Source organism: Schistocerca americana, chromosome 4 (genome assembly GCF_021461395.2).
Source record: "Schistocerca americana isolate TAMUIC-IGC-003095 chromosome 4, iqSchAmer2.1, whole genome shotgun sequence".
NCBI lineage: Eukaryota > Metazoa > Arthropoda > Insecta > Orthoptera > Acrididae > Schistocerca > Schistocerca americana.
The window spans coordinates 221,840,551-221,853,747 of NC_060122.1; the positions used below are offsets into that span (position 1 = coordinate 221,840,551).

Consider the following 13,197-nt stretch of genomic DNA (forward strand, 5'->3'; position numbering starts at 1 on the left):
ATGAACACATTTCTCTTGTTCAGAAATATTTTTCTTGCCACTGTCACTCTACATTTTATATCCTCTCTACTTTGGCCATTATCAGTTATTTTGCTGCCCAAGTAGCAAAACTCATCTACTACTTTAAGTTTCTTGTTTCCTAACATAATTGCCTCAGCATTGACTGATTTAACTTGACTACATTCCATCATCCTAGTTTTGCTTTTGTTTATGTTCATCTTACAAACTCCTTTCAAGACCCTGTCCATTCCATTCTAATGCTCTTCAATGCCTTTGCTATCTCTGAGAGAATTACAATGTGATCAGCAGACCTCAAAGATTTTATTTCTTCTCTTTGGACTTTAGTTCCTACTACAGATTTTCCTTTTGTTTCCTTTACTGCTTGCTCACTGTACAGATTGAATAACATGGGGGATAGGCTCCAACCCTGTCTCACTCTATTGTCAACCACTGTTTTCCTACCACGCCCTTCGACTCTTGTAACTACCGTCTGGTTTCTGTACAAATTGTAAATTGCCTTCCACTCCCTGTATTTTACCCCTGCTACCCTCATAGTTTTGAAGAGAGTATTCCAGTCAAAAGCTTTCCCTAAGTCTACAAATGCTATCAATGTAGGTTTGCCTTTCCTTAACCTGTCTTCTATGATAAGTCTTAGGGTCAGTATTGCCTCACTTGTTCTACATTTCACCGCATGTCTGTGGAATTGGGATTATTATATTCTTATTGAACTCTGAGGGTATTTTGCCTGTTTCATATACCTTTGAAATTAATAAGTTAGTAGGATGAGTGGCTCACTTTCTGTTGCCCTGGCTTGTCCCAAAATATGGTCCCACATAACATCAAGGAATGAAAGAATGAAAAGTAAACAGGTTTCATGATGCTAGAGGTGTGAACTGTGATGAATATTCTCAAAGTAAATGTAATGTTCAGTTTCTGCAGGAAGTCATAAATATTTGCTTTCCACAGAAGCTTCCCATTCTATCCTCAAGTCCAGAATATGGTGTCTTCTGTTTTACTAATTGTAGGAGAGCAGAATGTTTGTGTGAACATGACTGTGTATAATAAATATAATATATGCATTTTATATCAATTGAAAGTTACCTATTAAATGAGAATTTGGAGCTGTCTCTCTCCTTAAAATACAGTACATTTTCTGTGCAGAGTCTATAAGACTTTGTCCTGTGCTCTTCCTCTCCTCTTCTGACACTGTCTGCCTCCCATTTACTGCTAAGTAGCACAAAGGGTCCACAAAGTCATCAAATAAAGCATACAACTTCCCAGTATTTTACAAAGGCAAGCCTTAGTCATTAGTTTATCCTCTGATGCCTTCTTATTTCCACTACATCTTTTATATATTACCCAGTGTGCAACTCTCAATTATCATATGGTTTGCACTGTAAGTTCCCAGTCTCAGTATGAGAGGTTAGAAGTGGCTGTACAAACTGTTTATATGCTCTTTCCATTTCACCTAGATGATCACAGTGGTTGCCAACTATCATAATTTAAAATGTTCACTGTAAAGACAAGATACATCTACCTTAGTAATCTTTACTTTTTGTGAAAACAGCTATTTACATTTTCAGAAAATTATGCAAGCCATTCAAAGTAATGTATCTTGATGTAAAATCTGTCACCACTACATAACAAATGATTTGGTAGCCACTTATTTCCAACTACAGACTCTCCTCCTTACAACCGGTTCTAAGCCATATTTTCTCTCCTTCATCTCAGACCAATAACACATTTCTCAACCCACCTTACTGTTTGCTTAAAAAGAAAATTCCCTTGTGGCTTACTGGAGTACTTAACATAGCAAGAGCCTTCCACAAAGGAAAATAATTGTTAGCACATGTGTCAGTGATAAATACTATTGTATTCTTGAAGCTTTTTTGACATAAAAACTGCATGAAAGGTTCTCTGACGTTGTGTCAGACATTGTTATGGAAACTGACAATTATTTGAGCAAGATAGCTGCTTGTTATCTTTAGGTACAATTGTAGGAAGACGTAACAGCCAATTCACAGCCATTGGTGAGCCACTACAGCTCTGCACATTTGCATCAGAAGATTACAAGTGGCCACCTCATTAAGATATTGTGGAGTTAAACACCACACCATCCCATCCAAAACCCAAGCACCTCTCAAGCACTATTGTACCTCTTTTAGAAAATATGGATTACTTGACAAATTTTGAGTAGTTTCCATCTCACAGTCACTGCATTCATCCAGAGATCCAAACATTTCTGGGTTTTTGTGATTTACATTCTCAGTATACACATTCTCAGTATACACATCCTGAAGGAACAAATTGTCAGTAGATATTACATAAAGAACTAGAAACATATGAAGATTGAAAGTAAGACCTATTATTAACTACTACTCCTTTGTATATGCTTTCTGACCTCCTGACCAGCCATCCTGATTTAGGTTTTCCGTGATTTCCCTAAATCGTTTCAGGCTAGATGTTTTTGGTCCCAGGTCAGTCTCTCTATCGGCTGGCGTGAAATGACTACGTATAATAAAATTCTCTGTCAGAAATGTTGTATCCCAGATTACATTCACAGGAGCTTCAGTGAGAATCAGTAGAGAAACTTTTAGATGTAAATTTCCAAATCCTGAGCATCAAAGTCCACTGTGCCAAGTGCTACTATCATTATTTTATGCTTTTTGCTGGCACATGTAAGGATAGTACTGACAGTGCTGTAAATTTGACTGCTTGTTCTAACATATGCAAACAAGTAGAGTTCAACTTACGTGGCCAATGAGTTTCTGCAGTGCTGCAGAGGGGATAGTTCAATATGTCATTGCTAACTTCGATTTTTTATTTTTGGTTGTAATGTAAAAATATCTACAATGCACTTTTTAATATTATCGTTTTTGGTCCCAGGCCAACCCCTCTAACGGCTGGCATGAAATAACTACGTATAATAAAATTCTCTGTCAGAAATTTTGTATCCCAGATTACAGGCGGTTAGGTTAGTTTAGTGTTGTGTAACGTCCCATCAACAACGAGGTCATTAGAGACGGAGCGCAAGCTCGTGTTAGGGAAGGATGGGGAAGGAAATCGGCTGTGCCCTTTCAAAGGAACCATCCCGGCATTTGCCTGAAACGATTTAGGGAAATCACGGAAAACCTAAATCAGGATGGCTGGTCAGAAGGTCAGAAAGCATATACAAACGAGTAGTAGTTAATAATAGGTCTTACTTTCAATCTTCATATGTTTGTAGTTCTTTATGTAATATCTACTGACAATTTGTTACTTCAGGATGTGTATACTGTTATAAGAAACCCTGGAGTAAACAGTTCAGGTAAAGAGGAGTGAATACCTCTGAAAAGAGCATATTCAGATGCTAGATATCCACTGATATCAGTGGGTTGGATAAATACTCTCATTTTATAATTTGTCTGATAAGTGGGGTCTTCTGCATACATGATAAAAATTTTTCTTTATTAGTGTGCAGTTAATGATATCCTTGTAACACATCACACTTTGGGCTTCCTCCATTATTCTTCTAATCGTCTTTTTACAGGCTCTGTAGGCCAACCACTAACTGTAGGTGCACAGCACCTGTAAATAGCCCACACAGTTACCAGATTCTAATGATAGTTTAAAATCAATGTTATAATTGAAAAGTTTCTTTAAAAAGAACAGACGCAATCACTTTTTTATTTCTGTTTACAAACACCTCTTATATTGGCAGCTATCAGTTTTGTGTATTTTATAGAATTTTCTGTTTAACTTTCAGTTTGTTCCGGATGATATGAAGGATGAGAAGTACTGGGCACGGCGCCGCAAAAATAACTTGGCAGCGAAGAGGTCTCGTGATGCAAGGCGTGTCAAGGAAAATCAAATAGCACTGCGTGCAGGATTTTTAGAGAAGGAGGTGAGTGTTTACTTAGCTGTGTATGCAAGCTGAAAATAAATTTCAGAAAATCTATGTACATAAAATGAAAGCATTCAGAGTCAGCAGATAATGCCAAATTGTTTAAGGAAAAAGTTAAGACTGTCAGGAATTATACAACTCTGAAATGAAAAATAGCCTTTCCTTCCACTGTACTGTATACCTCAAGAAACATTATAAATTCACTGTAACATGTAAACAGAATATTTGAATGCTTTAGTGTGAACTAGTCATATAGCAGTGTTGTTTTGGCTCTGGATACATATTCAGGAGTAGAGGGCTACAAATCCCCATCCTTGCATTATCTGTGTTGGTCAAGTGCCATATGGTTCTTTCAAAAAAGCTGTGCCGAATCTCCAGACCAGTCTTTGTACCCTGCCCCTAATGGCCTCAATTTTAAATAACACTCTCAACAGCTCTTCTTAAATCTTATTGATGAAAGTATTTTTAGGCCAACATCCATATTTATTCAGCTGTTGTTAGTTACATAAGATGCAACACTGTAATGTTTCTAATGATGTAATCAACACTCAGCTTATAGAAAAATATGAAATTTGAGTATCTTAAGTAAAGGTGAACAGGAGAGACTATTTACATACATCCTGAATGGTTAGTATAATAGCTTTCATGAAAATTGTTTAATGTATCTGTATGGCATGGAAAATATCGGCACAATGGTGGAATTGTTGTCAGCATGTGTTGGGTTTCTTGTTTAGAAAGAAACTTGTTTCTTTCACTCAAAATACTGGCTGCTGGCAGTAATAAGGCCCACTTTACTCTTTGTCATCAAGCTTACATACACTACAGCTCAGTTCCATCTTGGATTTACTTTTCTGGTTGTAAGCTGTATGTTAACAGTGACAGACAGTAATATGGATAAGTTTACTGGTAAGGAGTTGTCAAATATGCACATTGTGTATGGTTTTACTGGATACAATGGAGGAGAGGTGCAACAGCATGATTCTGAGCTGTTCTCATAGTTATGGAAATCCCATCATAGTATTTTTGCATCAGTCTGAGGATTATTCAATTACATTGTGTGTTTTGTGTCATTTTACATTTTAATGATTACATATTACAGGCTTTTTCATTCTTGGTAAAGTGTAATCACAGGAACAAATGTAACTGGGCTGACTAACTGAGTAAGTTGTATTTATGTAATTACTGTGTAGTGAGCTACCAGAGACTATATGACCCTTATACCAAAACATTCAGAAAAATGTGTTGGACAACCTCGGTCCACTGACAGTCTCATATAAGACACTTGTCTTTCTCTTACTATCATTATGACTGTAACTTCATCAAAGCCACTGTTTTTGTCTTTATTGTTCGATATTCTCATGTCCTAATGTAACTATTATAACTCAGTATCTCCATCAACACATTTAACTTGGCTTTACAAATTTCTCACAACATGAAACAATATCAGGTGTAGAATAATAACCACTACCAGTCACAATAAAAGATGATTTTAAATGTGTGACCAGTTTTGGGCTTGTGCCAACCTTCAGGTGATTTACATTCAGTTACATGTTTTAGTGCTCAGAGTTGGAGATTACTGTTTAAATAAAAAATAGTGCTATGATTACTACATAGACCCAACTGAAACAGTTGGAAGTTACTGAGTGACATGTGTTATAATGTATTATAGTGCTTACATACAGCTGGAGTGTGAATGTGATTTCCACATTACATTCAGTTACAAAAATATCTCAATTTTTTACACATTAACTGTATATTATACTTCGTGGTAAATTTTGGTACTTCTATGTTACGCCTTTAATACATTAGATGTTAATAACGTAAGAAGAACATACATTCACAATGTCTAACATGTTTAAATAGGAAAATAGCCATTTTTGTGTGCATGGAAATTATTTCCACCTACAGACTTCCATTGTCCATGTTTCTACATGACTTCCACATGAGAGTGAAAATTTGTCCAGTCACTAATATTATGTAAGTTCAAGATGTTCCAATAATATGCAATTAGTGTTACCCAAATACTACTGATGCCTCATCTCTATACCAGAAATGGGTGATAATTTTGGAAGCCAGCACAAAGATTAAGTGGGTACTTTATGTGCATATACCTGTGCCTCATTGGGTTGTTCTCACTTACTGTAGGCAGGCAATAACACACCATATGCCTTGCTAACTCATGAAAACACATTTTTGGATTTTAATGTATGAACTGAAATTTAAATGGATTAAGGTGAAATAGAATGTATTAAAGAAGCAAGTGCATTTTATGTTAGCAAAATTTCATGTCATTTTCAGTGTAGAAAATTTTAAAATGTGGTGCTGCACACAAAGGGACTTCACATTTTCCACATGAGTATGATGTTTGTTTTTGAAAGCCTCATCTTCTACATCTACATATGATGGTTACTCCATACCCTCTTTTTGGACATTTCTTTGTTGTGCTTGGTAAATAATCTGGAAAATTGCCTGTCTATAAGACAGTAACTTTTGGTCTTCAAAGTGGGCATCCGACTGAGGATGCTTGCATTCTGTAATTTTTGCTACTGTGATTTTTATATGGAACAAATACATAAATATAATGAAACTTACAGTGCCCAATAAATGGTAAAAATTTTGTGGTATTTTTTTGCTGCTGTGGATCATTTGAGTGCTTTGCAACTGGTAATAGCTCCTATCCTCCCACATCCAGGTTGTTATCCATGACAATTAGCTTTTGCATGATGTCATTCTTAGAATTTTCCTCTAGAAATGCGTAGTCATGATACATGATGACCATTATGGCATTTCTCCTGCCCTTACATTTCATCAAACTCTGTATGTTTCTGTACACTTTACATATTCTCACTTCTTCAATCTTTCATTTTTTGTGAAGTAGGACTCCAGCCTTTCACTCTTTCTATCTTGTCACATTGTGTCAAAGACACTAACATTCTCAGTTGCTAGTTTGGATATTGTACTAATTTTTGAGGTAAATTCAGTAACATTTTACAAGTCTATAATGTGCAGGTTCCAAAACAGTGAAATCAGCTGACCTATAACTTGACATTTCCGTTACCTACAAGCCCCTCTGAGAACATGCAGACCATGGATAGAACTATCAGTCATGCCCAGTAAGTTATTTGCTTGTTGGTGGATCATAAAAGCTTACATGATTTCTGAAGTAGATTTTTTTTTCATGCATACCATTATTTGTCCAAAGTCAGTCTCTCTCTCTCTCTCTCTCTCTCTCTCTCTCTCTCTCTCTCGTCCCTCGTCCCTAGAATTGTGACTGTTGCTTTGATTGACTGTTGACAAGACCTTCATAAAGGAATATACTCATTCACAGACTCTGCATAATAATAATAATAATAATAATAATAATCTGCCCTTTGACAAAGTCACTTACCTCAGTGGATTTCCCCATTTGCAATCTTTGCTTGGGTGATCCCTGTCTGTGTCACTCCATTTACATACTTTTGTTACTGCGTCATGTGCCCACAACGCCACCAGGTAGCATCCAATATTGCGGTGTGCACTGGCCACAATGTTTTGGCTTATTGGTGTACATACTGTGAGACTTTTGTCAGTATGCCCATCTGTTTAAAGAGCTGTCTATAAGAGGTTCTAGTTTGAACACACATGCATTATTATATGCTTCTGCGCTTAAGTATACTTAAACAGGTTACACATTTCATACTTGTAGCATAGCTATAACTGAAAAGTTATATCACATTTATCTCGAGTTATGTATGCAGTTTGTAAACTGAAGAGCAATCAGCAGTTGTGGTAGGGGTAGTGGCCTTTCCCGGAAGAACACTATACCTGTTGTAGAGGATGACTAAGAATCAATTTCAGTGCAGCATTCTGTGATTTATGTAGATTCTGTTTATGCACATTTCTGGTATATTTTGTGTAGTTTTAACATGTTAAGCAAAAAATAAACACTCCCTGAGTGAGCCTGCACAATGTGTCACCACTGATACAAAAGGTGCACTTGGAATGGTCTATGTAAGTTTGTGGGAAAGGTTGTAGGTGCTCTTTGTGACACAGCTGGATAGACAGAGTGGGGACTTGCCTATTCACTCTTCGGTTTGCAGAATGACTATACTAGGTTCTGCTTTTCTGACATTACATGTTAATATGCAAGATATCTAAAATTATTTGAAAGCAGTTAAATTCTTCCATTTGATGAAATTAATAAATGGAACTTGTAATCACATCTATACACAACTGCAAAATAGTTGTCAGAATAGAAGTAACTGAAGATAACCACTCGTTCTATTAAATCTAGTCGGCTTTCTTTGATGGGAGAGTGTAGATTTGTGTGTATGTACAGGTCTGTGTGCTCTGAATAAGACCAAACATTTACAACTTAAGCTACGACATTCCAGTTTTTATTTATGTGCCCGTCTAACACATAATGCTTCTGCAATGTAGCAGATAGTCAGACCATTGATCATTTTGTTACTGTTATGTATAATGTAGTAATCAGAACAAATCTTCCATTATCAGTAATAACTGGAAGCAATCAACTTCATGTAGTGTACTTAACACAATTCAACACTACTTTTCAGGAGACAGTGCTCTCATCATCAAGTTGTCAATAGTCAGAACTAAAAGCTCTTAACATCACACCTGCAGTGTTTATAAATAAAATTTTCATAAATTATATTGTGTTTCGGGTCCTCAGTTCTTGGGCAGTTTTAAAGTAAGATGAAGACCTGTAGTCCAACATCTTTTTATTTCATTTTATGAAAGACACAAATGTGTTTTTATAGATTTTTATGCTTTAACCACATTAGCTAAATGTTGCCAACTTGGTGATGAGAGAATTGATTCTCAGTAGCTGATGTTATTGTTTTGTGTTAATACAATTAAAGTGGTTGAATGCTACCAGTAATTCCTGATAAAATATAACAATAGCGACATCACATCTGATAAATGAATAACAGGAAACTATACATGCTGTTTATCATGAAAGCAGCATAACTGTAGCATATATTCTTGGAACTCAAGCATTCAGTTTATTAGGAGAGTCATATATTAAAAATTTATAATGTCATTGACAGCAAACTTCACTTATTACATTTTAACTGTGATTTTAATTTTTATATTTTCTTTTTCAGAACATGAACCTACGACAGGAGCTAGACCGATTGAAGAAAGAGAACATGCTGTTAAGAGACAAACTATCAAAGTTCACAGATGTGTAGTTGGGTACACAAGTCTAACATGGCCACCTTGTCCACAATATTGATGCAGTTCCTAAAACAAAGTAGACTCACACAGCAAATATGTTAATATCATGAGATGGAATGCTTAACTTTTTTAATTCCATTTAATTATACATGCATAACTGGAAGTTGAACCTTATTTCATCTCAATTGTGACCACAATAGTTACTGCTGAATATGTTGAAAACTCATTGTAATTCAGCTGAACTGTTGCAATTAATGTATTATCTCAGTGTTTACAGTATGAGGTGAGGTGGCCACAAGAATGGACTAATATCATTTGTCAAAAGAAACAAAATGACTTTTGGCAGCAATTATTTCATGTGTCATAGCTATCACCATTTTCACATGATGGAGCAATTGGAAATTTATGTGCTTCTGACCTTTAAAGAAGGCAGCTTTTGTCACCAACTGCAGAAGCTATCTAGGAGGTAAATAAGTAACACAGTTCTGGCAGCTATTAACCACCAGCCTCCACATTTAAAAAAATGCAAAATCTTATTCATTAAAGTAGCATCAATTCATACAGGGACAATGTATTTTACTGTCTAAGTACATTAATGTCTGGTGTTAATGAACAGTCAAGACATGAGCACATCTGTACATGAATAATATTATTGTAATTTAGAGTATCATAGTGTAGACTTGTGATTGTTTTAACTGATGACAGGGTATAGGATTTTAGAATGCTCAGAAATATATATATATTTTTAATTCAATATATACGAATAGAACTTTGATTTTGTAAGAGAAAGCCCAACCAGTAACATTTACTCAGATGAAATGATATCAAACTTTTTATGTATTTACACATGAAGCAAACACACACGTGCACACACAGGATTAATTGTGACATTGTTATGCACTGAGGAAGCTAGTTCAAAACTGAGCACTTTACATAGAACAGACAGGGTACTGATTAGACTCTCAGAGTGAAACAAATATACAGAAGGAGAAAATAGACAGTTTGATACATATGTTGAAGACATCTGGGAGTGAATAAAACAAATAAATTAGGATTGTTAAATCACTGTACAAGTGTGAGTAGCAAATCATGAAGTAGACTAACAGAAATTTCTGTTATGAAACCACTGGTGTCCTGGTTACATTGTTAATAAAAAAAAGGCTTATAGCACTTTTATCACATGTGGACAGAGCAACTGTACACAAACTTAATTGACAAGAAAGCTGTGCCTTGATATTACCGGTATCCATTATGAATATAAAAGAATGTTGTCTAAGGGTTTACTTTGTTTAAAAAAATTTATGAAGAAAGGTTTCTCAAGGACACTGAATGTAAACTTGCTAGGTTTTACCATAGTTTCCTCCGTGTTTATCAATTCTGACAAGAACTCACTCTTATTATTCGTAAATATATGTTTTGTTTTCTCTTTCTGGCTGTTTGATATTTTTAATTAAATGTTTGAATAAATGACAAACAATTGTATAAAGTATGTTCTTTTCCTCCATAAATATAAAGCAACTGTTATTGCTGTTTCTGTTTACATATTCCATAAAACTTATTTACCGGCAGGCCGGAAATACTGGTGTCAAGAGATATCTACACTTTATGCATCTACCTATGTGTGTAAGCCGTTGCTGCTGGCAGGAACGCATTCAAATACAATTGAGCAAATAGTAAATAAACCTTTTATAGTAATGTTCAAAGTCAACTATGATAGCACCTAAAGTAATCATGTCATGATTTAAGTGTAACCATGGTATGTGTATGCTTTCATGTAAATACTGGTAAATACATATAGCTTATTGCCCAAATATCAAAATAATCTGGTGTGAATTTTAAGTTTCCTTTCCTTTCTTTCTTTCTCTCTCTCTCTGTGTGTGCTGCTATTACCATATAGTCAAAACCAAATTGGTGTAGCTGATATTTTGTACAAAATATTAGTATAGATGTGTGTATAAAGGGGAATCGTCTCTTTGTTAAAACTTAAATCACTTTGTGTAGTGGGCGCATTGGTCTGTGTTGAACATAGTATAAATGTTCATGTTATTAATTCATGTTGTTGAAAAGTAGTATAAACTTTTTCATGTATGTTGTAAGTAATTGATCACTGACTATTTGTCAGCAAGAAGCTGATACAAAATAAGCATGTTATTGTTTCATTGTATTCTGTAGATAAAGTTCTCGCCTGTAATATTGTTTCCACATTTTTGTTTTAAAACTCGTGAATCATAATTAACAGATAACTTTGTCAATAGAATATCTAGCTTTACTTTTTAAAAGTTGATGTTGGATATGTTGAGGTTGGATTTTGTTTATGTGAATAGCTTCAAAATAAAAATGTATATATGTTAAAATATACTACGCCAAACAGTTCAATTGTTTTAGTGCAGAAATATAGCATGGATTTCTGATAGATGTCTATGAGATAAATATAATATATATATATATATATAATATACAAATATATTTACATCACACACAATATATATATTTTATTAAGCATTTTAATGGGAACTGAATACTGTGTGTCCAAGCTTGTGTTCAGAAAATGCATGCCGCTTGGTCCACGTTGTTGGTTAGAAAGTATTGATTTTATAGTTAGTACTACAAGAAATTTCAGTGGTGAGAAATCAGTCTTGATATAAATGGTGTTGGAATAAATTTATAATGTTATTGTATGATTATATTGTAAAGCTCGGTAAGAATGTGTGAAGAGAAACAGGATACAGATCACTGTTAATGGAGTTATATTTTTATTACACTTCTTCCATAAGGATGTAAATGTTGTTAGTTGTTTAATTTGTGCATATTTCACAGTAATCAAACAAGGAGTGTTTCTGTTTGGTTAGGATGAAACCAAAACTGTATATCAGGCTTTTTATCTGGGGAAAATGTTACATTTGAACTGGGGTTTCCTTTACAGCTTGAAATTCACTCTGGTGCCTTAACAGAACACTACGCATACAATAATAGGAGATTTGCCATGTGAAATCAAGTATACTGACAACTACTGAGTTTAGTAGTTCATAGTTTCAGCAAAACTGATAGTAAATTATGCCTATATGACTCGCTAAAACATTTTCACAGTTTAATGTTAGGGTACTGCTTCAGTGGTGGATACAAGTTCACTAGTAACATGTATACAACTTGCCCCATTAGAAATACCTAAAGTATTGATTTCACTGCTTTTATTTTTATTTCATTATTTTGTTTATTGTGCAACAACAGTTTTGAATATTTTAGTGATTTCTGAAATGTATCACTTTTACCTCAGTGCTGTGACTGGCATGAACTGTGTGACATCATCATTTAGATACAGCTGCGTTATGCAGAAATACGGTTTTTATATTTTACTTTTAATGGAAGTACTTTGCTATACAAATGTGGCTGTGTTGTATCTCCTACATATACAATGCAGAGTGTTAGTTTTTGATGCATCTTATTTGAAGTAATATTTGTTACTTTCATCAAAAAAAATGTTTCCTGTATGTCTCCATTGTCTGGCTCATGCCAGTTGGTCATCAGAGAAGTTTTAAGATAAATGATTAACATGATAGGCAAAAAAAATGGAAACTGAAAAGTGTGACATGAATAGTTAAAATAGTCACTGAAAAACAGAAAGCTAAAATTTGACTTTGTACTAAGAATTGCACTGAATGGACTTTACATGCTTGTTATGTGCTGCTTATGAATAAAAGTTGTACTCCCCATGAAACGCAAGTGTTTGAAAGTAATAATGTGTTTTTTTTTTTCTATTTTAAGTTACCAGTGCCCAGCCCATCCAATAATTTTACATCGTACAACACATTTTTCTAATTATATACTGCAAAAATTCTTAGTCAGAATCACTAAATAACAGATTGCTGATGTTATCCAGAATATATAAATGTGAACCAAAAAGTAAAACACAGTTATCAGAATGGAAATACCTGCCATTTTGAGCCAAGAAAAAAATTCAAGGCATGGGTCATTTCAGAGAAAAGCAAATCGGTTCTTGAGATGTTATGAGTTGGTAACATTTCAGTGTGTGAATGAAAATGGCTAGTTCTCAGTGTAGTGGTTGACTACGGGAGAAAATGAAACCCGCGGTAAGAATAATGTATGAGAAAATGTTTAATAAAATGATGCTGTTG

General features: G+C 34.7%; 1 protein-coding gene across 2 annotated transcripts in view; it reads left to right on the plus strand.

The window, feature by feature from the left end:
• Positions 1-12,798, plus strand: part of LOC124612248 (hepatic leukemia factor-like) — a 620,183-nt gene extending 607,385 nt beyond the window's left edge. For both annotated transcript variants that reach the window (XM_047140323.1, XM_047140324.1), the window contains 2 exons: positions 3,746-3,883; positions 8,992-12,798. In XM_047140323.1, the coding sequence (XP_046996279.1) occupies positions 3,746-3,883; positions 8,992-9,078 (225 nt within the window). In that variant the 3' untranslated portion in view covers positions 9,079-12,798. The remainder of the gene's footprint in view (positions 1-3,745; positions 3,884-8,991) is intronic.
• Positions 12,799-13,197: the final 399 nt, after the last annotated feature.